The sequence below is a fragment of the Scyliorhinus torazame genome, chromosome 18 (assembly GCF_047496885.1).
Source record: "Scyliorhinus torazame isolate Kashiwa2021f chromosome 18, sScyTor2.1, whole genome shotgun sequence".
NCBI lineage: Eukaryota > Metazoa > Chordata > Chondrichthyes > Carcharhiniformes > Scyliorhinidae > Scyliorhinus > Scyliorhinus torazame.
In genome coordinates, this window is record NC_092724.1 from 4,023,099 (window position 1) to 4,046,463 (window position 23,365).

At 44.8% G+C, this 23,365-nt stretch overlaps 1 protein-coding gene across 1 annotated transcript in view; it reads left to right on the forward strand.

The window, feature by feature from the left end:
* Window positions 1–223: 223 nt before the first annotated feature.
* Window positions 224–23,365, forward strand: part of midn (midnolin) — a 32,761-nt gene continuing 9,619 nt past the window's right edge. The window contains exons 1-7 of the mRNA XM_072482069.1: window positions 224–389; window positions 2,360–2,949; window positions 3,195–3,282; window positions 3,410–3,472; window positions 16,836–17,222; window positions 18,728–18,845; window positions 19,563–19,847. Of these exons, the coding sequence (XP_072338170.1) occupies window positions 2,738–2,949; window positions 3,195–3,282; window positions 3,410–3,472; window positions 16,836–17,222; window positions 18,728–18,845; window positions 19,563–19,847 (1,153 nt within the window). The 5' untranslated portion in view covers window positions 224–389; window positions 2,360–2,737. The remainder of the gene's footprint in view (window positions 390–2,359; window positions 2,950–3,194; window positions 3,283–3,409; window positions 3,473–16,835; window positions 17,223–18,727; window positions 18,846–19,562; window positions 19,848–23,365) is intronic.

Genomic DNA, 23,365 nt, shown 5'->3' on the forward strand with positions numbered 1-23,365 from the left:
GGGAGTGGGAGGGGCAAACTTTTGCTTTGATCGAGCCGGGATTTGGGAAATGTACTTTACTCGCGGATTTCCAAAAGTGAAACACTGCTAGTGCTGGGACGGGGGGAGGGAGGGGGGGTTATTCTGGCCCCGCCTTTGCTGCTTGATCTCTGCCAAGCGGTTCCTGCATTTCCAGACTCCCACCACACCCCGGCGTCAGCGTCACGTCTATCTGCTTAAATACCGAGACAACCCCCCCAGCCAAGCACTTAAAGCAGCAACTTCAGGGGAACTGCTTTCTACCCTACCCGCCCGACCTTAAAGGGATTTACAATCTGTGCCCCGGCTACAGGAGCCTATTAATGAAGCGAGCTGACTGCTGAGCAGTACGCGCTATTTGAACAAAACTGGTAAGTCATCAGAATGTCATTGCTCTGTAACTGGCCGGTCACTTTAGTCGCGTGAAAGATTGATGTGGCGAAACACATCCGTATTTAGTTTGGTGCAGCATAGAAAGGGGCAGAATGTGCACTGTTTTACTAGTGCTGTGGCGATTCAGTATGGGATAAGCTTGCGGGCCTTCTTCTTGCTGCACCATTTAACTATTGCGTGAATGCCCCCCCCCCCCCCCCCCCCCCCCAATCTACATATTTTTGTTGTTAGCCCAAATCCCTTGTCCGGGATCTTACACGGTTGCTTCTTCCAGCACCAAATGTTTGATGAAAGTTCGAGGCATTTGTTTGATGAGGACCGGGCCATATGTAGACGCCGGAATGTGGCGACTAGGGGCTTTTCACAGTAACTTCATTTGAAGCCTACTTGTGACAATAAGCGATTTTCATTCATGTACCGATCGTCGCTTTTGATTCGGTGAGGCAGTACCACACTTTGTCAGGAGGAGGCGTCGTTGCCCGTGTGAGTTAGTGTGTGTGTGTGAGTTAGATAACAGCAGGCGGAGGTTTTCATTAATATCTTTCATAGTCCTGATGCACCGATAAATAGTCACCGGAATGCTTCTAATTCTGGCTACGATCACTCCCGAAGCTGGAGTGTCTAAATGGGGGGTTATTCCGGCTGTTTAATGGTTAACACACAGGAGTGGCCCCGCATTTAAGTAAAGCTCTCCCCCAGCTAAAACGGGCTAGATTACATTAGAATAAAGTCCAATTTAGATTCAGCGCTTTCCTTTGAAGCGGTTTACCGGCCAGATTCGGGACTAATACATTCCTGGCTGGCAAAACGCCTCGCTTGCTTTCTCCAGCTTTCTCGCTGCATTTATGAATTGGACAAAATTAGCATTTGCTCGGTGACGGGGGACAAAAAGAATCATTTCTATTGTCAGAGGTTGGCGATGGAAATTGCACGCACGGAGTGTTATTGCTGAAGTGTTTCAGCTACAAATGCATCTGCTTTCTCCCGGGGGTGGGGGGGGGGGGTGCGTTTGATTCATTCTCAAGCTCAAATACGTGGTTATTGTGATGTTGGCATTCAACAAATGGAAAATCGACATTTCCAACAGTCGGTGCAACCTGGGGGGGGGGGGGGGGGGCACCCTCAACTCTGCCTGTTCTTTTTTTGGAGGGGGGGGCGTTGTGGACATGCTCAATAACTGGCTGTTTGGCGGGGGTCGTGGAGACCCTCAATAACTCTGGCTGTTTTTTTTTGTGGGGGGGGGTTATGGACACCCTCAGTAACTGGCTGTTTTTTTTGGGGGGGGGGGGTTATGGACACCCTCAGTAACTCTGGCTGTTTGGGAGCGGGGGGTGGGTGGGAGACGCGTGTTTTCGCGGCAGTTACAGAAGGTTTGCGGCTCCCTGGGAACAGGAGCTTTTGTCTCTGGATTCATTGCGAATTTCAATTCAGGTCCAGAGTGGCTGGGTGGGAGTAGGAGTTTGGGGGGGGAGGAGAGGGTTGGGAGGTTTGGTTTGTGGGTGAGGTTGAGGGGGTTTTAGGGGTGGGGAGGAGGGGGGTTTGGGAATGGGGAGGAGGGGGATTTCGGGGTGGGGGAGGAGGGGGTTTGGGGGCTGGAGGAGGGGGGTTTGGGGTGAGGAGGGGGTTTGGGGGCAGGAGGGGGGTTTGGGGTGAGGAGGGGGTTTGGGGGCAGGAGGGGGGTTTGGGCAGAGGAAGGGGTTTGGGGGTTGAGGTTTGGGGATGGGGAGGAGGGTGGTTTGGAGGGGTGGGGGTTGGGGTGATTTGGGTGTGGGGAGGTTTGGGGGGGCGTTCTTTTCTGAATGGTCGAGAGCGAGGAGTGGGCGGGCCGAGGCGGCGCGTGACGTCACAATGGGAACGGCGGGCGATTGGTTGGTGCCGGGGAACAGGTGGATACTTTCGGGGAGGCCGCGGCCGCTGATTGGCTGACGCTGTGTTTTCTTTGTTACAGAGCCGCCGTGCGGGATTATTCTGGCGGCGATCGCGCTGGAGGCGCCCACACCGGGGCTGGCTGGGCAGACAGACAGGCGGCACTCTCATCCTCACCCCCACAGCACCGCTACCCCATCCCCACTCCATCACTCTGTGCATTGATCCCCCTCCCAACACCCCACCCCCCCGCCTCTGCCTTTTTAAACTCCAGACACCTTCCCAAGACAAAAGGAAAAAAAGCCGGAGGATCCCAAACGGAGTGAGAAAATCGCCCCCACTTGGTTCATCTTCCGACAGCAGAGCGTTGGGATTTTCTTCCTCTCCAGTCCGCGTTGCATTGATTCCTTTAAGTGTCTGAGGGACTTTTTTTTGTGCGAGACCGATCAAAGGTAATCGAATGGACCATACAAGCACCAGGAGCTGTAGCCGAGCCCCAACTTGCGAGGCCCATCAAAACGAGCCTTCAATGCGTGTAGTGATCAATACGACGACTGGAGCCCAGTATGATCTCTCTGTTCCAGTAGACGAGACAGTGGAAGGACTCAAAAGGAGGTTATCGCAGCGTTTGAAGGTTGCCAAGGAGCGTCTAGTCCTCTTGCACAAAGAGACGTACGTACAGCCCTTTCTCTGAAGCAAAGCCTCAACCCCAATTTCCATGACCGGTTTGTGTGCCAAGCAGTCGTCATTCCTAACCCAGTGTTAACTTTGTTAGTTTATGGTAGTGAGCGATGTAAACTTTCCATTAGGATGTACTTTTGAACTCACTGGTGAAGCCTGTGCCTTTTTCCTGTGTTTATGCCATTTAAATGCTCCATATATGGAGGTGTATTTATGAGCTTTTAACTTTTTTTTAGGCGATTAAATTCGGGGAAGCTACAGGACCACGGGATAGCAGAAGGAAGCAAACTAACCCTTGTCCCCACCGTGGAAGCTGGACTCATGGTAAGCTCTGGTTTGCTTTATCCAATATCGATGCGTTCAGCATCTGCCGTCGCATTTATTTTTTTCGTTTTGTGTGAAGACACTTTGGGCTATAATTAAATCCTTTTTTTAATTTTGTCTCCCCAAGTCTCAAGCTTCTCGTCCGGAGCAATCGGTAATGCAGGCTTTGGAAAGCTTAACGGAAACTCAGGTGAGATTTAAAGGCAAATGCAACGCGAGTGATCGTCAGCGAATGTCACATTCTGAATACATATCATTGTTTGGAAATTAAACGCTAACTTGCCAGGCTGCCGAAATGATATCTCTGTTGCATTTTGGACCTTTTATAAGGTGCCTTTTTATATGAGAATGGATTCGTGTTAGTTTCACATTTATTAACAAAAATGTGTGCATGTTACAGTAACGTTGTTGGAGAATAATTTCGATTCCGTCAGATAGGTTTATTGGTGTTTTTTGCAACTACATTTCCGCCAATCGCGATGATAATTTCACTGTGAATTCAGCCTCTCGGATGGGTCTGAATGTTTTACAAAGCAACTCTTCAAAAAGCCCGGAGACCCCCCCCCCCCCCGTATTGTTCGGCTGTGCGTGTTTCATGCAACACTTGGGAGCTCCTTGGCGACAGCCCAGTATTTAATCTACACACAGAATATTGTTCGCCCCCCAAACTCCTCCCTCTAGTGACGGCGTGTAGACCTCCCGTAGCCCTGACCCCTTAGTCACAAGCTTCTCCCCTTTTTGTTTTCTCTCTCTCTCCCTCCATTAGATTTCCTGGACCGTGGAATTACCAGCACTGTCCATAATGTTTACTCTTCTCATCCCAATTACCCCCATCGGTGCCCCCTACACAGTGGGACTGCTGACTAATTCGTCTGCCAATGAGTGTGACTTTTTTTTCATTGTTGTTGAAGGTTCGGAGTGGCTAACTGCTGATAACTAAAAAAAAATCCTTGACAAGAGCAGAGACAACCCCAGACTAAACGCTGTTGGCTGTTGCAAGGGTTCCTGCTTGCTGGGATATTTCCTTTTGAAGTCCTGTAACCCGGGGATGGGGCGGTGACTCTGGGCGGTGCTTTCTCCCTGCTGCCACCCAGACAGACTGTCAGACCGCCCCCAAGCTGTCTGCCACATTCCTCAATGCTCAAAGCCTCTCCTTTGTTCCAGGTCAGCGCCAGATCTGTAGCCCAGTGGGCTAGGCTCCGCACCCACTAACCCAACAGTTCAATCTTGACCTCTTCTATCTCCCCTCCTACCAACCCCCTCCCCGCCCCCCACACCCACACAACAATCCCAACAACAAAATGTCAGCTAAACTCAAACTGATCATCCATTTCATATCATGTAGATCGGGGACAGGGGAGGCTGGAAAATCTCAGCAGATCGGGATAACTGACTCCAGGCGTTAACTATTTCCTGCCCTGGTCGATACTGACAGATCTGAAATGAATGAAATTAAATTCACTTATTGTCACAAGTAGACTTCAAATGAAGTTACTGTGAAAAGCCCCTAGTCCCCACATTCCGACGCCTGTTTGGGGAGGCTGGTACGGGAATTGAACCGTGCTGCTGGCCTGCCTTGGTCTGCTTTCAAAGCCAGCTCGTTAGCCCAGTGTGCTAAAGCAGCTCCAGACTGCGATCAGGAGGTGTAACAGTTTACCTTTGAAGCCAGCTATCTGGACACTACTGTGTTTTTTCAGCCTTCTCGTTTCTTGTTGCAGCATCCTCAGCATTTTGCTTTTTTTTTTTAAACATAAAATAAAACCTCTGCCATTTGTGCAATTGTTTGGTATCAGGGTTAACGAGCTGTTCTGCCATGTATAAGCTACATTTGGAAGCCCACAGTTGATTCCTTTTTTAAAAATATAAACAGCTGAATCTTGTTTGAATTTAATTGGCTTACAGTACTATCAGATCAGACTGAGGCACCCGCCAATGACTTTGTAGCATCCTCTGAATCAATTGTAATGTTTTATTTATACAGGTGATGAGGGTCTCTGGGGCCAGCTGGTTATGTGACAAATCTAAATCCTGCCAGCCATTGCATTTCAATACTTAATGTATATTTTGCCGATTGGATACAGGGAATATTAAACAAGCAATTTCAGCTTTATAATTTCTCTCTCTCTCAACACTGCTCAGACAGGTCTGCCATTGTAGATAAGCATATTGCCTTGGTTTCCTGGGGAGTATGTATTTTTAAACTGGAAATCCTGTCTTCAATCACCAAAGTCACACTGATGGAATGGGGTGGAGGAAGCACATTTCTTGTAGTCAAACCCTCATCAGCCAGTGCACCACATGGTCTTAATGATTGCATGAATAATGGCCACTGAAAATAGCTTTGTTCCAGGGCCGTCAGTATAAAGTGACCTCTTCATGTACTTATAACTGGGCCTACTATTCCACCCTGATCATGATCCTTATTCGTGTGTGTGAGCTGAGCTACCACCAGCCAATCTTGGCATCACAGCTTGTTCTTGCATTTTATGGATCTGAGTCAAAGAACATTAAATTCCGAGTAGAATTCCTTTTATTGCAAGCTGCAGATTTCTCCTCCCCCTTCCTCCCACTCCGCCTCCTCTCCCTTCGGGAAGGACACACATCCTGGAAATTTGTGATCCAGAATAGCAGAGGCATAACAATGACGTAGATTGTAGCTGCGTCAGAGTTGCCAAAACACACACTGTGTTGTCAAACATATATGTGGAATAGGATAACAAGTCCACCTCCTTTAAAACTGGAAAAATAATCACCTCATACAAAGGATTACGCTGGCTTGCTCCGGTATTGGTGCTAATTACAACATTTGCCAAGTGACGTGTTTTAATTTTCACCAACCTTAAATATGATTTGACAGTTTACGTTGCCTGGTTAAATGTGGGCATTTTCTGGTGCAAACCCAAGTTCGGGTTGTTTTGATCAGCCATGCCCGAGTACGAATTGGAGTATTAATTAAGAAATGGCATTTAGCTCAGCTGCAAATGGGGAAAAGTTAGGTGATCAATTGCTCCAGCTCAGTCACACTTCAATGCATTTAACTGGGGGACATCGGCAGTTTTAACATGTGCAATAATGTCACTACTCTGGATAACTGGCTCACCATTCAATAGCCTAGTTTAAATGCGCTTTTACTCACCTGCAATTTTGTAAGCGCAAAGGTCCAGTTCATGAAACTAGTCCTTGAGATTTAGCACGTGGTTGGTCAGGGGAGCCTTTTCTAATTTAAAGTCTGATTTTTACAAAAAATAATACCCAATCCAGTAAAGCTGCAATGTGAGCGAGTCTCTTGCCTCACTAAACTAAATCTCCCCCACCCCCTTCACTCTCGTCAGTTGTTTATTTTTTCATTTGTATCTCTTCCTGTTGAGCGGAAGACCATTCTGCTGAGTGTGGACTATTTTGAAAGCTGGTCAAACAAAGCCCTGATGCTGCCTCCCATTTCAGGGAGGCCAGTATACTGAGTAACAGCACAAAGTGAGTTACTTTAAGGTTATGGAGGAGCACTTTGTTTAGAAAGGAGATAAACCAAATGCTTGAACAATGTTTCTGATTGACCTGACCGACCAGTCTTATTTGGCCAAAAGGTTCAAGTGGTGAATTTTTTTCTCTTTTTTAAAAGAAAAGTGAAAAATGCATTTTTGGTCCTCTGCATTGAACCTGCCCACCCTTCAATTAGATCCGAGCTATCTATCTTGACTTTGTTTATCCACCATGACTCTGTATCCATTGAAGTATATCAGGGAGTGGGGAATAGAGATGTATGGTTGATTTAGATGAGGAAATATGGCAGCAGGCTTGAGTTTGGCATAATTGTTGTGCTGAAAGACATTTTGCTGTATATCCAATGTAATAACAATGTTTCTATGGCACCATCACCAAGAAGGCTTTGTACCATTTTGTTTCAGATCATATCTGTAGGAATTTGACACCGTTGACCACACAATTCATCCCTAACACCACTCCTCCTGTAATATCCAACTGAGTGGGATCACTCCTCATCTATAACCTCCTCCAGCTCTACAATCCTCCCAAGATCACTACCCCCTATTCTGGCCTCTTACACATCTCCATATTAATTGTTCCACCATTGACGGCCACGCTTTCAGCTGCCTGGGCCCTGAACTCAGGAATTCTCTCCCTTTTCCCCCCCTTTAAGATAATCTTTCAGAGGGCAGCACGGTGGCGCAGTGGTAGCATTGCAGTCTCACGGCGCCGAGGTCCCAGGTTCGATTCCGGCTCTGGGTCACTGTCCGAGTGGAGTTTGCACATTCTCCCCGTGTTTGTGTGGGTTTCGCCCCCCACAACCCAAATATGTGCAGGGTAGGTGGATTGAACACACTAAATTGCCCCTTAATTGGAAAAAATGAATTGGGTACTCTAAATTTATTTTTAAAAAGATAATCTTTCAGATTAACCCCTGACTAAAACTTCCAGTCTGAATATTTTGTTACAAGGCTCAAGTGTCAAATTTTATTTACTAATACTCCTGTGAGGTGTCTTGCATTAAAAGTATGTGTATATACAAAAACTTAAGTTGTTGCATATGCATTTTAAACATTTGGCTAATCTCCTGATTAGTTTCAGAAAACATTTCTGTTTGGGTTAAGACATTGCAAGGTACAGAGGTTAATCAAGGAACACTTCTACCCGTAGGAAGATCCAGTCTGCACGCAGCACTCATTTAATTAGACTTCAGGATATGATTTTATATCCAGTCTCTGTGGCCTTTTCAAGTAACGCAAGATTTCTTTTTTTTGTCTCCCCTCTATTATTGCGTTCAGGGTATGGATTATTTTTAGCAGCTAGAGTATGAATGAAAAATGAGTTTGTGCTGGTATGTGGGCTGCAGTTCTTTCTTTTCTTCAGCTAATGATGGCCAGGGAATAGAGCACTCAACTGAATCATGGCATTTAAAAGGAAATGCTGCATTTTAAATTACTCGCTGTGATGCAAGGTTAAAAGAGACAAACATGCATATACACAAAATACTGATATTTTTTTTTCCCTCTTCCATACATCTAAAATGGCCATTGTTGGAACAGCAGCAATACAAACTGAGGGGTTCAGTGATGTTTATATGATGTTTAAACTACAAAGGAGATTTTAAAATGAATACTGAAGTCCTGCCCTATTTTAAATTGTGTCAAACTGAGAGAGTGGAGCAGGAATGAGGACCTACTGTCATATATTGTCTTTTATGCAGGAGCCTTATTTTGCCTCTGATCCTCCAGTAAATGCTAGGTCATTGGAACCTCTATCTTCGCTTCAATTGCTAATTAGTATGTTCTATAGAATGGAACTAAATTTTGAGCATCTTTTGTTCTTTTGATATTATTCACTCCAGCTTGTGCTCTGTTTATTGTACATGTAAACCTTGCATTTTAAAGCATCATGAATGCTATAAATTTTCATTGAATTAACATCAAGCAAGCCCAAAAAGCCCATTCACTCCTTTTAAGGCTCTTACTGGAGACATTGAAATGGTGGCATTGTATCCGGGCAGCTGAAGGGCTTTTGTGGCAATACGTTTTTTTTTAGAGCTCTTAAGGTAGCTATATATGGTGGCGAGAGAGAGGTGCATGTGAAATTCTTTTGTTTTTATGCGGGGGCGAGTCTACATGCCTGATGGGTTTACATCTGAGGCGGATGGAGAATCTGCAATTGTGACGCCTGAAAGTTTGATACTGCACCTCTTTTGTGAGTGAAGTGGGTTGAGTCGTGACTGATTAGAGTGCAGGGGAGCACCTTCAAGATCCAATTAGCACTGGGCCTGTGGTTGTGGTTTTTATTGTAATGCGGCTGGAAACAATGAATGGGTTCACAATATATGAATTCCAAGAAAATATTTTGAAATAAGGGCTGCCTTTTATCCATTCAGCTAAGGAAAATGGCTCTCTTTTTAGAAAAAAACATTTTTTGATTGTGTATTTATGAATAAATAGTATGACTTGGTTCTTTATTTAGGCATTTAATAAAAAAGATGCCACTTTGTTACCCATGTCCTTGTGGCTGGTATTTTGTATGGTGGGAAAAGACTAATATGATTCGCAATTTAGGAGCATACAGAAGAAAAGTACACTAATATTGGGAACTGAGATGGTCTTGTGTGTTGAGCGGTTACATACCAATGAGTACTGAAATACACTGGCTGCAAATGTGTTTCTGTGAACTGTGGGGACCTCTATAAATGGGTCTGTCAGCAGTGAATTTTCAGAAGGCTGTAGTTGAGCAGACTTGATGCTTTGTGGCTGCAAATATATGCTTTTCAGCTTTTCTTTCAATTTGATTACCGCTGGCGCAATTTACAGTCAAAATAAGATGAAACCAGGACTCCAGTGGGGAAACAGGCCAACATACAGAACCGGAGTTTTAAAATGTGTCCTTCACATTTTAGTGGCTACTGTGTGTGGCAAATGCTATTTCACCACCAACATTTCTCTTCATTTAGTGTCACTTGCACCATGCATCAAATGGATGCACACTGGTGTACCTTCCACAGCAGTTTTTACATGGTTTGAATAACCCCAGGACCAAAAAAGGAATCCTTTGCCAAAAAGGTTTTTGTCCCAACAGCACTTATGAGTTTTCGCTGCTGGCTACGTGCATGAAAAAGGAGAAAAAACTCTTTAGTGTGGGCCTGTGACCAATTAAAAGCTGATTGTTGGCTTAACTAACCAGGTAGCTGATGCTGCATCATGACTGCAGTTACATATGGTGCATTTTGTTCGTGTGTTTTGTTACTGCTGTTTTTTTGGGGGGGAAAAAGGAAAAGCACAGGAGAGTCAGTGTCTGCATCTTAAATTTCAAAGAGCCTTCAGTTAGTCGTTGGCAGCTGGTAGGTTGAAAAAGCCAAGATGGCTTTCAAAGATGCAGGGGGAGGTTAGGCCACGTTCCTTATCAGCCTGAATTACACTGGTCTGGGATTGGTACGCGTCTACATTACTTAATCAATTCGTTCCAGGGTACTTAAGTTTCGCAGCATGCTTAATTCTAAGTAGTTTTGTTTTTCCCCGACTGAGAAGGAGGGGGAATCAGAGAGAGGCCAAGAACTGCAAATTCCAGAGCCCTCTCCATAAAGCAGATGGGATGAGATTTATGATTTTGACTTGTCGGGACTGCATGAGCAGTCGAGGTTGCAGCACATCGCTGCTCCCTGCATGTTTAGTTAAGGTCAGGCTTTTTGGGTTCTATAGCTCATCACAAACTTGGAAGTGGAATTAAGTATTCTGAATGGCAAACATTTCCACTTTAATCTGTGCTTATTTCAGCAGCGCAGAAAGAGAAGGCTTCAGATTTTGTCCCTAACATTGGAGGAAAGTTAACCTCTAAACGAGGGTAGTGTTTTTCATTGACTGTGATGCATACAAATCTCTTAGTCATTTCTAGATTGTATAAAACATGTTTCATGCAAATAATGTGCTTTAAAATCTAACCTCTTGCATAAGGGGGAAAAAGGTGCGCTGGGAATTGCAGTTCGGGTAATGAGTACCTGTGATGTTCCAGTTCCTCAGCCTGATAACGTTTGAATTATTTTTCCTGGCTTCCCAAAGGTTTTTTCATTTCTGGATCTAGAGGATAGAGATCAGGATAACGCAAGATCAGTTTGACTAATGCGATTTCTATTTCCGATAAAAAAGATAGTGTCATTGCACAAGGGCGTCAGTAGGTGGTGAAACTGTTTAAACTCATTCAAACTTTTAACTTCCTGATGACACTCTGCCTGGACTCGAGTACTTCCTTTAACATTAGCCTCTTTTTTTTTACATTTAAATTTTGTTTATCGAGCCCCTTGATCTAAAACTGAATTTAGGGGCATAATTTGTCATCACTTTTTTTTGTGTAGTTGAGCACTAGGAAAATGACACACACTTTCCCCACACTTGTTTTTTTTAAAATTAAAAGGCACTCCTAATTTCCTCATCCAACCCCCTCAGTAATCATGGCTGGATGATTTTATGGTGGGTGGGATTGGGTTTTCGTACAGGCAGAAAGGCAATCTTCACCTTATCTGTTGGCTGGAAATAAAATAAATCATTCCCTGTGCTGTGCCTTCCTCTGTCCCTGGGCTCTGAACTCTGCTTGTAAAACCTAACCCCGCCCCCAGCTCATATAAATTCTTACTGAGCCCCGAGCGCAACTACAGGGTGCTTAACCACCCATTCAATATCTCTGGGAATGACATATTGAAATGACATTCTTCATTCAGCTAACACTATACAAGACTGTTCGGCTCTACATTATTTTGTTGGTCTGTCCCACTTAACCATTTGAAAATTTGTTTCATTTATTAAATGTTTTTTAATTAAATTTTAACCCCTCAACCACCGTTTTGATCTTGAAAGCTTTAAGTCACACTCTGTTATGGTTCAGACAACACTGGCCTTCCTTCATGGGTGAGCCAGACATTTGGAGTGTTGCTGACCGATTCTACAGTCAGAGCATCACCAAGGGCCCCATCAAATTCATACTCCGAAGGATTTGCGGCATAATAGTAGTTGTAGCTTAGACTGCTGCAACCAGTTGTCAGGGCCCACCGCCGCCCAGGCTCAGGTAGGTAGGCATAACCGCACAGGCTAGGGGCTAATGTGGCATCTTCCCATATTATGAAGTGCTTTTATGTCTTTGCAACAGTGTCAGATTTGCCCATAGAACCATCGAGTTCCTACAGTGCAGGAGGAGGCCACCTAGCCTGATCGAGCCTACACTGACCCTCTGAAAGAGCACTCTCTTTCTCTCTTCCCTCGCCCGCACCCCATCCCCAGGGCCCCCACCTAACCTGTGCATCTTTGGACACTTAAGGGCCAATTTATCATGGCAAGTCCACCTAACCTGCACATCTTTGGACTGTGGGAGGAAACCGGAGGAGACACTGGGAGAAAGTGCAAACTCCATACAGTCTCCCAAGGACGGAATTGAACCTGGATCCCTGGCCTGTGAAGCCACCGCACTGCCCCTGTGAAGGTTTAATAAATTTAATTCTACGGTTCTATGCAAAAAAAAAAATTGTAGCACACTGATTTAAAAAAAATTATTTTCCTGTGAGAATTCTTCCGAAAATGCATTGGTGTTTTGACATTGACCACAGATGCTCATATTGGGGGGGGGGGGAAACACTTATGATGAATCATAATACAATCATGGCACAATAATGAAAAACATCCAGTATTGGGATGTGGATAACGAACAATTACTTTTGTCATTGGATCCAAACCAATGATGTTTTGATAAATTATTTCTCATTTACAGGACATGGAAACAAATATGTGGCTCTGATTAAACATGCGCTGGCTGAAGGGATGGGATACAGGAGGGGCAAATGAACTAGGCTTAGATTTTATTTCAAAACAGCAACCCTTCACTCCCCAATTTCTTTGCCAAATATGGTTGAGTAGAGGTTTACTATGTATACTGCAAATCATTAAATTGCTAGTGTATTTTGGTGGCTAAAAAGCTTGGGGTATAAACGTGTAGATGTCTAACTATAATGTTAAATTAGCATAGTTCCTGGTGGACGCATCTATTTGTTTTGTTGAGATATATAAGCTTGAAACACTTTTTGTCTAATTGCCCAGGCGTGTGGATCATATCCTAATGTTCATTAACACTTGAAGCGGCCTGTGACATTTTATGCAGCCAATATGTTCCTAATTGGGAGTAGATTTAGGTAATAATTTAAGAATGTATAGTTTCAGTTGAGACCCAAGTCTATCTCCTCTTCCTGGGTGGCACAGTAGCACAGTGGGTTAGCACTGTTGCTTCACAGCGCCAGGGTCCCAGGATCGATTCCAGGCTTGGGTCACTGTCTGTGTGGAGTCTGCACGTTCTCCCCGTGTCTGCGTGGGTTTCCTCCCGGGTGCTCCGATTTCCTCCCACAGTCCAAAGATGTGCAGGTTAGGTGGATTGGCCTTGATAAATTGCCCTTGGAGTGTGCAAAAAAAAAAAAAGAAGTTCGGTGGGGTTACAGGGTAGAGTGGAGGTGTGGGCTTAAATAGGGTCCTCTTTCAAAGGACCGGTGCAGACTCGATGGGCCGAATGGCCTCCTTCTGCACTGTAAATTATATGATTCTCCTTGTGAATAGGAGGTGTTTGAAAGTGTTTTATTTTGAAATAAGTTGCATGTTGTCAATTTTGAATGACTGTTGGGTTTTAGCTCCTGAAGCTGAGATAGCATAGTTCCGTGGCAGAGCATGCAGAGCTCTTCAGGTTTATTGAGGAGGTTGAATCCATCACCATATATGGTTACGACAGTGTGTGTGCATAAACGTTCAGTCTGCTGAGAGACCCATCAGACTGTGACTATACTTTCTCTTCCCCATTGTTAGTGTGCCGTTTGTACTGTCGTTGTTCTGTGGAACAGGTAATGTGAACAACCACAGGACTGTGATGCCAAATGCTGGAGCGATCGTGAACCCCGCATTTAATATCGAGGCCTAATTTGATATTGCACCAAGATAGTGTCTAAAATGAACATTTCTTGGATTTTATTCAAATTAGTAAGTGGAGAAAAGGTGAATAACAAAACCAAAAGTAGCTTGGACTGAAATATACAAGAGCTCCGAGCAAAAGCTTCATTTTTATGAGACTGAAGATATTGTTTGTATAAAGATTAAATCTTCAGTTTACCGTTTCTGAAAATTCACCCCTCTAATAAAATCCATATTTTACAGAATAGCTTTGGATGCAGACCAATGTCTTCCAGAGATTGCTGTTCCGTTTTCCACATTTTGAATATAGATCTTCAATTTCCATCCAGCCACAATGATGTAAAGAATGTGCCCCAAGGTTGCTTTGAAATCTTGTCTCAACCTCTTGTGGAGGTTGGCAGTCTATACCAGCAAGGGGCTGAGAGACCCATCAGACTGTGACTATACTTTCTCTTCCCTCGAGTGGCTGTGATAGACGTTGAAAGATTGCTCTGCCAAAGTGGATTATATTTCCGATCTTAGCCATCTGGTTTCCCTAACAATCAGGTGCTCGAGCTCAGCAGTTGGAGATGAATTGCCATCAGTCAGTGGAATTCTTTAGATTCCCTGCCAGCTTGGTAGTTGTTATTGAGGCTTAAAACATAGTCATAGTGGAGTGCAGCTGCTTGGATACAGCACCAAGTGCTCAAGTGCTGAGGGGAAAGCAGAGGATTTGAGGGCTCTTGGAGATGTCAAGTGGAGAGCCAGAAGGACTTGGGGTGTGTACAGAAACCCATTTGGCATTATCTCTTGGTGTTGGTTCTTTCCAACGCTTTGGTGTGCAGACTGGATTGAAGCAGGCATAGAACTAATTGTTCTACCTTTTCCAATTCATATTCTCCAACATTTCATTTTTTCAGTCATTCTCCTCGACTGCATGTGACGAGCACTCTGAGCACGCAAGTGAGAAATGTAAATATCACAGCTGGTAGAAATAAATGACTAGATATAAAAGTATAGCGGGCGCATCATCTGAATATGTGATGCAGTTTTGAGTGATGCACACTCATTGCAGCCAACAACAGTGTAATTTAAATACCCAGAGTTGCAGATGTACAGAGACCAGCAATATCAGCCTATTAACTCCCTAGAGTGCAGGCTGTAAAGGCACGTAGGTGATTTTGACATTAAAATATACAGAATTAATTACTGTCATAAACATTGGAAAGAGCATAAAGCCTTTGTCAGACACCAATCCATATAGTCTCTCCAAGCACAAAATTAAACAAAGGTAAGCATTCTTTGTTACCATTGATGTCGGGAGGGATTCGAATCAACTTTGACCCATTTTTCTAAAAATAAAAGTGTAACAATGGGTGCGATCTACCCAAATGTCCCTGTGGACAGAGTCCCATACTGCGAGATTAGCCAGGTGTTTCCCAGCGCTCTGAGCCCATCTGGGTAGATTGGGGGCTTCCGCGAGGAACACCCCGATGAGCCTGCACTTAGCCCCGTTTTCTGCTGACGAGCTTCGCTGACCGGAATTCCTCAGTGCAGCGAGAGATCGGTGGCATCATCATCTCAAGTCTCCGACCCCCCCCCCCCCCCCACCCCAGCTCACTATAAGGGGGTCCGCGGACACCTACGCACACCTGCACAGGGTACCCCCTGGCCCAATCACTGCCGCACCAAAAAATGTCAACTTGGCAATGCCAGGCTGGCAGTGTCAGGCTTCCAACCTGCCAGAGGGCATGCATCTGGGGGCCTCCAATCCTCTTTGAGACCCCCATAAGTGTTGTTCCATTTGTGGAGACCAGCACTGAACAGCACCTGCCTTAGGCCTCCCAAGGCAAGGGAGTTAGATCCGATACCTTGGTTAGATCTCGGGTAACAGATATTAGAGTGAGACTAACTGCCTCGCTCTAATTTGCCGGAAAGTAATCCTGCCCTATCCACAATGGGCGGGATTCACATCGTGAGATCGCGTTAGATCACGCAAGGCATAGCGAGTTGGGAAGATCCCGGAAGGGGGATCTTACCGGTCACGTTGTGCCACGCGGCTGGTAGATCCCACCCAATGTGTCTAGTTCAAAACTTTCCAATAAAAGTGTGGTTTAGATCGAAGTTAGATTGTCTCTTGTCACTAATAGGGGTGTTACAATGGTTTAGCTCAAGTTGACTGGATAGCTGGTTTGTGATGCAGAGCGAGACCAGCAGTATGGGTTCAATTCCCGTACTGCTGAGGTTACTGATGAAGGCTCCGCCTTCTCAACCTAGCTCTGAATTCCGCTGAACCCTTCAGGAGAGGAGCAGAGAAAAGGCTCACATTTTCCAAAGGAAGTGTTTTCAATGAAACTAATTAATCAAGAGCTCTAATTTTACAAGTCCTCCCAAGTTGAGATTTCTGTGCATTAGTTCGCAACTGTGGCAAGCAGTGGCACTCCACAAAATGTGGCCGATTCTGCTTTCAATATGAGTGCTCTCCATTTTGATATGTGTTCTTGCGCCATGCAGATTAACCAAGTACAACACTGCTAGGAATAAAGTACTGGAATAGCACCTTGAATATGAAGTAGATATGTGCCAAATCTCCATTTTCCATGATGAACTCTGCAAATTGAAAGTAGAAAGTGCTTGAATGCTTCAGGCTTAATATCTCTGTTGCATAAAACAGATGCAAAATAATTTATTTGCTTCACCAACTAAAAGTTTGCCACTTTCCTGGAGCTTTAGACTCTTGACAGTAGGATTCAATTGTTAATGTGGCATTTAGTCACGATTATTTCTTACTGTAGCTGCCTTTGCCATTTTGAATTTGCAGAGATTTAATTTCCTTTGGCATCTGTACAACAATGAATTTGAGTTGGACTTGAATTGTGCATGGGCAACTTCAAATTTAAAAAATACGAATTCTGATAAATAATTCAGTTAAACATAATTCCACTTAGAGCAATTAAGCTTCACTGGATCTTCTGATGTGAAGTCACGCAATAGAACTTAGCTGAAGTACTTCCATTCTACATTAAGCTTATAACTCATTTACTTTCATCTCCATTAAGCTCATAACTCATTTACTTTCATCTGTGAGGGGGTTAACATGCCTGATATAAGATCAAAGTTTCACGCCCGCTTCATTCTTTTTCCTTTCAGGTCAATGACTTTCTGTCAGGACGGTCACCTTTGACACTTGCCCTGCGGGTTGGAGATCACATGATGTTTGTTCAGCTCCAGTTGGCAGCCCAGCAGGCTGGCAGTCAGCTCCAGCACCGGCACGTGATAGCCAGTCGGGAGAGCCGTGGAGGGGCAGCAGCGCCCAGCTTTGCCAATGCTCAAGGACTTCACAGGCAAACTGTTGGAGCCTCAAACTGTAACCACATATCGGCCTGCCAGCAAGCAATGGCAAGCCCTGGCCCAGCAGCAGCCACCACCTGCTTCAGCCCAACTCGCCCACCTTCAGTCACTGCGGGATCTTTCCGCTCACATGGGGCCAGTACGTCAACAACCAGCCACAACATTGCTTCTTCATCTTGCGCTGAGGTACGATAATGGGTCATGGTGGTATTGCGCAACAGAATACAACCACACCTTAATACCTTTTGTTTTTTTTGTTTTGAATAGTTACAATCGTTCACCCAAACTTGACTTGATAACTTAACCTCAGCTGGGATAGCTGAAATTAGGCTCTGTGTCCCTGGGCCAGAGGGGGCGTTCACATTTCCCAGAAGTTCCCAGTTCTCATTGCTGTCTGGTCAAAGCTGCTGGAGGTTCATGTGTGAACATGGGTGATGACAGAATCAGGCTCCATGTCTCCTGTGGTCAATACATTGCTGACACTCACACATGCCTGATGGCTTATGCATATGTGACAGAAATTTGAACCTTCAGGAGAGATTGGGAATATGGAAGCTGGAGGACCAGGGCCAGGGCAATTGGCTATTTTTTTCTTTGTTTTAGAAAGGAACATGTCACTAAAACAGAAAATCTCAGTTCCTTGGGGCAAAATCAGCAATATTATTACTGAAAACATAATGTTACTTCTCCTCTCCCCTTAAACAATCTATAGAACAATGTTTATATAATAATTGGCAATGATATCTGGGGCCAGTGATCCTCTGTTATGATCAATATTGTACTTTTAGGGCACTCTAAGGACATGATAGAAATATTAATGAACTGATTCTACTGGGACGCCCTGTTGTTTCAAAATGCAACAGAAATGTTTTATTAATATCTCATTTCTGATGGCCAGGTTCGCATCTAGGATATCTTTTGGGAATAGAGAGCTGTCTTTATTCTCTGCCTGCCAAAAACATTAACTGAGTTGAAATTAAGATAATTTATTATAGTGCGGAGCTTTCCCTGATTAACCGTAATGACCAGCTCAGATGGGTCCATGAGCAAACTCTGTTGTCTTAACTGGTGATATATAGTTTTGCATTAGCACAGGGTCGGCCCTGTTAATCAGCTCAATTAACCATTGAATACTTCAGACGGTTCAAAACTGTTGAGAGGAGGAAAGGTGCCAGATTAGGTAGAGCAATACAATTGGCCATGTGTAACCAGGGACAGGAAACCTTGTCCCTATGAAGAAAGAAGGGATGTATGCTGTTGCTCAGCTTATCTGCAAGTCTTCCGTTCTTCCAGTTTCCTGTTTTGCATTCCGTTAAAGAGTGACATATCAGTAACACATAGTGCAACCTACAGAGAGTTCTATCCGTTGGCTTAATTGGATGCAGGGATTGGAGGGTAAACAGTTTGTAAATATAAAATTGGTGAATGCTACTTTGTTCCTTGTTGTTAAACATGATCCATAAATAACGACTTCCAGTTTATCATTCACTTGGCTATTGATTTGTAAATGTGCCAGATAGTTCAACAAACTTCATACGATTGTAACACATCGATTGCAAAACAGTTGGGGAAAGGACAAAAGATGGAGAAAGTGAAAGATTAGATCCATCAACCTGGGCACTTGGCGTTCTCAGTTTTCGTTCGTTTCTGGCTCTGGTAGCATTAGATAATTACTGTGCGTCTTTTTTCAGGGTGACTGCAGTACGAGAAGCAATAGCCCAACTACTTCAAGCAAGTCTCGAAAGCCAGGTGCCATCATTGAGAGTTTTGTCAACCATGCACCTGGGGTTTTCTCAGGAACGTTCTCTGGTAATTCAACGTTCTTGCATTTTGTTCAAATAATAATAATCTTTATTGTCACAAGTAGGCTTACATTAACACTGCAATGAAGTTACTGTGAAAATCCCCTGGTCGCCACATTCCGGTGCCTGTTCGGGTCAGAGGGAGAATTCAGAATGTCCAATTCACCTAACAAGCACGTCTTTCGGGGCTTGTGGGAAGAAACCGGAGCACCCGGAGGAAACCCACGCAGACACATGGAGAACATGCAAACTCCGCACAGTGACCCAAGCCAGGAGTCAAACCCGGGTCCCTGGCGCTGTGAAGCAACAATGCTAACCACTGTGTAACCGTACCTTCAGCTGGAAGGATGCATTTGAATAGTCACACGGGGAGAGGGGGGATTTATTTTGAAAAATAACAAAGTTTGCTGTTCTGTAAGGAATGGTGTTGGCTGGAACTATACCTGTTAATTTTTCTGTTTGTTTGATTTTCGTACTCCCTACATCAAGTGCGGTGCAGTTTTTCTTTCCCCTGCCACTTTTGTGCTTTTTATTATACCTAGGATGTGGAAAATGTGCTCAATCCGTGTTTGTTGCTTGTGGCAGTTAAATGAATTTAATTGGTTTCCCTGTCGCAACAGAAGGAAATGTTCTGGTATTTCTGGTGGGCTGTGGCATAATCGTGCCGTGAAACTCTTCCTGTCTGCATTCATTCATTTGTTGTTTTATTTCCTTCTCAAACCAGGCACTTTGCACCCAAACTGCCAGGACAGCACTGGAAGGCCCCGGCGTGACATCACCACCATCCTGCAAATCTTGAACGACCTGTTGAGTGCGACCCGTCACTACCAGGGGATGCCACAGTCCCTAACACAACTGCGCTGCCAGACGCAGTGTGCGCCCAACACGCCATCAGCCTCGCCACCTTCTCCCGGCTGCTCAAACAAAACTACCTCTGAAGACACGATCCCGCAACCGCTGCACTCCCTTGTCCAATGCCAGAGCCAGATCAGGATGTGCAAGTCAAGTGGTGAGTCATCCGAGAATGCCAGAAAACTCTGGGTGGTATGCAGCCCACAAACTCACTTGATCCAAGTCTGTATCCAAAGCTCAAAATCTTCCTGTTGGTTGCCACAAAGTCAGATTAGTTTGATTGGAAATACTCATGTTAAAGGGCGGTCTTGGTGGTTAGCACTGCTGCCTCACGCCGCCGAGGATCCGGGTTCGAACCCGGCCCCGGGTCACTGTCCGTGTGGAGTTTGCACATTCTGCCCGTGTCTGCATGGGTCTCACCCCCACAATCCAAAAAGATGTGCAGGGTAGGTGGATTGACCGGGCTAAATTGACTCTTAATTGGAAAAGAAAAGAATTGGGCACTGTATTTATTTAAAAAAAGAAAGTCCTTGCATTTCTATAGACACCTTTCATGACCTCAGTCTCAGCACCAACGCCGTACTTTTAGTCATTGTTTTATAATGTAGGAAACATTGCAGCAAATTTGCTTGCAGCACTTTGAGTTCAGTGAATCTTTGTTTTACTGCTTATATAGTTCCTTCCCTCCCATCTGCCAAAACTTCTAGTCGAATTATAACTTTGATAGACCCTGAGCCTGATCCAACAGCCACTCTGCACCCGAATGTGGCCGATAGAAGCCGGGAGACCCCGCTTCTGGGATCTACCCAGCTCGCAATGCTTCGCGAGATACAACGCGGTCTCGCGAGACGTTGCGATGTGAATCCCACCCATTGTGATCAGGATCACTTTTTAGCAAATCTGCATATTAAAGCGAGGCAGCTAGCCTCATTTGTGCAGGTATCCGAGGTGGGATCTATCCACTTCGTCTCGGAGACCTCGGGTGAGCGTCATTCAGTACAGGTTTCCACAAGCAAAGACCAGCCAAAACTGCACTCCTGGGGGTCTCCCAGGGGATTGGAGGCCCCCTGGTGCATGCCTTTTGGGGAGGATGGTACCTGGGCACCCTGGAAGTTCCAGCCCAGCACTGCCAAGCTGCCCCAGTGGCAATGCCAGCTGGCAGGGCACTGCCACAGTGCCAAGCTGACATTTATTCTGTGCTGGCGATGGCACCGGGGTGCCTTGCGTGGGTGTTGGGTGGGCGGGGACCATCCCACAGTGCATTGGGGCTTGGGGAGGTTTGGGGGGACTTTGGAGATTTAAAAATGGTGCCCCGATCTCTCGCTACACTGAGGAGATCCAGTGAGCGCAGCTCCTCAGTGAAGAAAGCGGGGTTGTGTGTGGCCTCGGTCATGCGTTCCCCGCTGAAGTCCCTTATTTAACGCGAGTCCAGTTGAATAGCCATGTGTTTCTCGGCACTGCGAGCGCTCGGAAATATGAGGCTAAACGCTCACTATGGGACTTTGTTCCCATTTACTTGAATTAGTTTAATTTTGCAAGCGTTAGGGCTATTACACACACAAAACAGCACAGGCAGGGTCCATCCTGCCACTGGCTGAGGTCTGTACTCGCACATTGTCAACTGGGGTCAAGGTGCACACATTTCCAGCGGTATGGGAAGGCTGGCTGTCTGTTTTGTCCCTTCCTAAGGTGCTGAGATACTCATTGGACAAATAGGAAGTGCAAAATAATTCTAGTAATTATATTCGCAATCTTGTTAATTTTTCCCAGAAAAGTAAATGGTTTGCATTTCAGATGCATCGTGTGACAAATAGTACAGGCCTTAAGAGTAATTCTGAAGTAGCCCTGAGTGGAACCATATGAAGTAAGATTTGAGTGTCTGTATTCTGTGCATTGTTGGGTAATTCCAGCATCTCTTGCCTACAAAATAAAGGAAGTTGGCCAGAGGATATATTTTTGTCCACAATCTCTCTGGCCCTGCTTACAAGTCTATGTCTGCAAATGCAGATTGAAAAAAATGCCTACCCCTGCTGGTTAAACCACTACCAAAATCTACTCTATATTGAGGGGCAGGGTGCTGGGGAAACAATCGCCCAGAGTGACTTAATGGAGTCAGGGGCGAGAGAGGGCAAAAGTATGAGGAAATCTGTTGGAACAGAATGTTGACTAAATGCTACACTGGCTCGCACAGCACTTTACGAGCAGGATGTTCACTTTAAATGTTCCGTACTTGGCAGTTTTTATTCCAATGTATTCTTACCAGGGGCTGTTTTAGGCAGAGACTGCGAGCAGTCATGCTAGCTTGTGCTTTTTCTGGTATACAGCAGCTGTTGTTAAAGTCAAACCAGATAGAACAAACATCACTTGGGAACAGGAAGAATTAACGAGAATGGGTGTCCCGGGATTGCAGCTGCATTAAAGGCTGGCCATAAATTGAACTTGTACCTGGGCTGTTCTCTCTCTCTCTCTCTCATCCCACCCCCCAAACCAGGGCTACAATTATCAAGTTTCTTGGAACATCTGTCACTTGAAGGGAGAGGAGGACCCCTTAATGCGTCTCCGTGACTTCATGCTGAAAGTATCTCATTCAGTGTGATACCACGGATAGTAAATAACAGAAAAAAAATTGTGGAAGAGAATTTGTTGGATTTTTTTTTTTTCTTGGTGGTAAGCATGGACTGTTGTGTATTCTTTTACTATTTAAAGACCCAAACAAGGCAACATATTCAGACAAATGTGGAAATAGCTGACATTGTAGCAGAGAGAGGTCAGCAGCTTGGAACGGAATGAGGAAATTGCAGGAAAGGCCATTGACTGCAACATATACAGCCATGAATAATTTAAACCTTCTTGAAAGATTTTTTTACAATGATGCTTTTGCAGTCAATGTAGCAGGCACAGTCACAACCACGCAGTTTTTTTTTTATTTTTAGAAAGAATTCTGAGCCTAATTGTTTCTTGGTATCAATTGGAGTATTCATTGGTTAGTCTGTAGCCTAGATCTAAACGAAGGTTATGCTCCCTCTTCCTCCCCACATTTTCTATTAATGCTAAGTCTTGAACTTTGTATTTTGCCTGACTTGTTTGCATATGGTCTGTCTCCATGCTGTTGCTTGATTGCTCCACTTTTGGTTCTTTCTGCATCTATCAATGTTGCCTACCTCCTCTGATCTCAGATGAAAATCTCATGCCACACATTTCAAACATTGTTCAAGATAGGGGGTAGTTTCTTTTTGCTCTCTATCCACGCTCTGAATGCAAAGTTTCTCCCAAGGATTTAATGCTGCAGACATTTTTGGAGAGATTTCCCTTGCACTCTTAACGGGCTCGAGGTGCAAGCTTATCTGTCATGGGCTACTCTCCGGTCCACTTGTCTTACTCTGTTTGCCAAATTACTGTGATCATTGCACCTCTGAATTCCACCATGTACTTCCTCCTCGCCACAGACCAGTTCTGAACCCCTCCTCTTTCTCTTATGACCCCAGGACTCTTCAACAACTTACCTTTTATAAATTTCTACAGTCTGGGCTTTTAAATGAAGTAAACAGCAGTTGTAGTATTTCGAATAATCACTGCCTCCTGACCTAACCTCCTTTACTCTTGAATCATGTGGTATCCAGTACAATGCGCTATTGCGTTTATTTTTTGTAACTATATGTTCTTCAGCAGGACAAA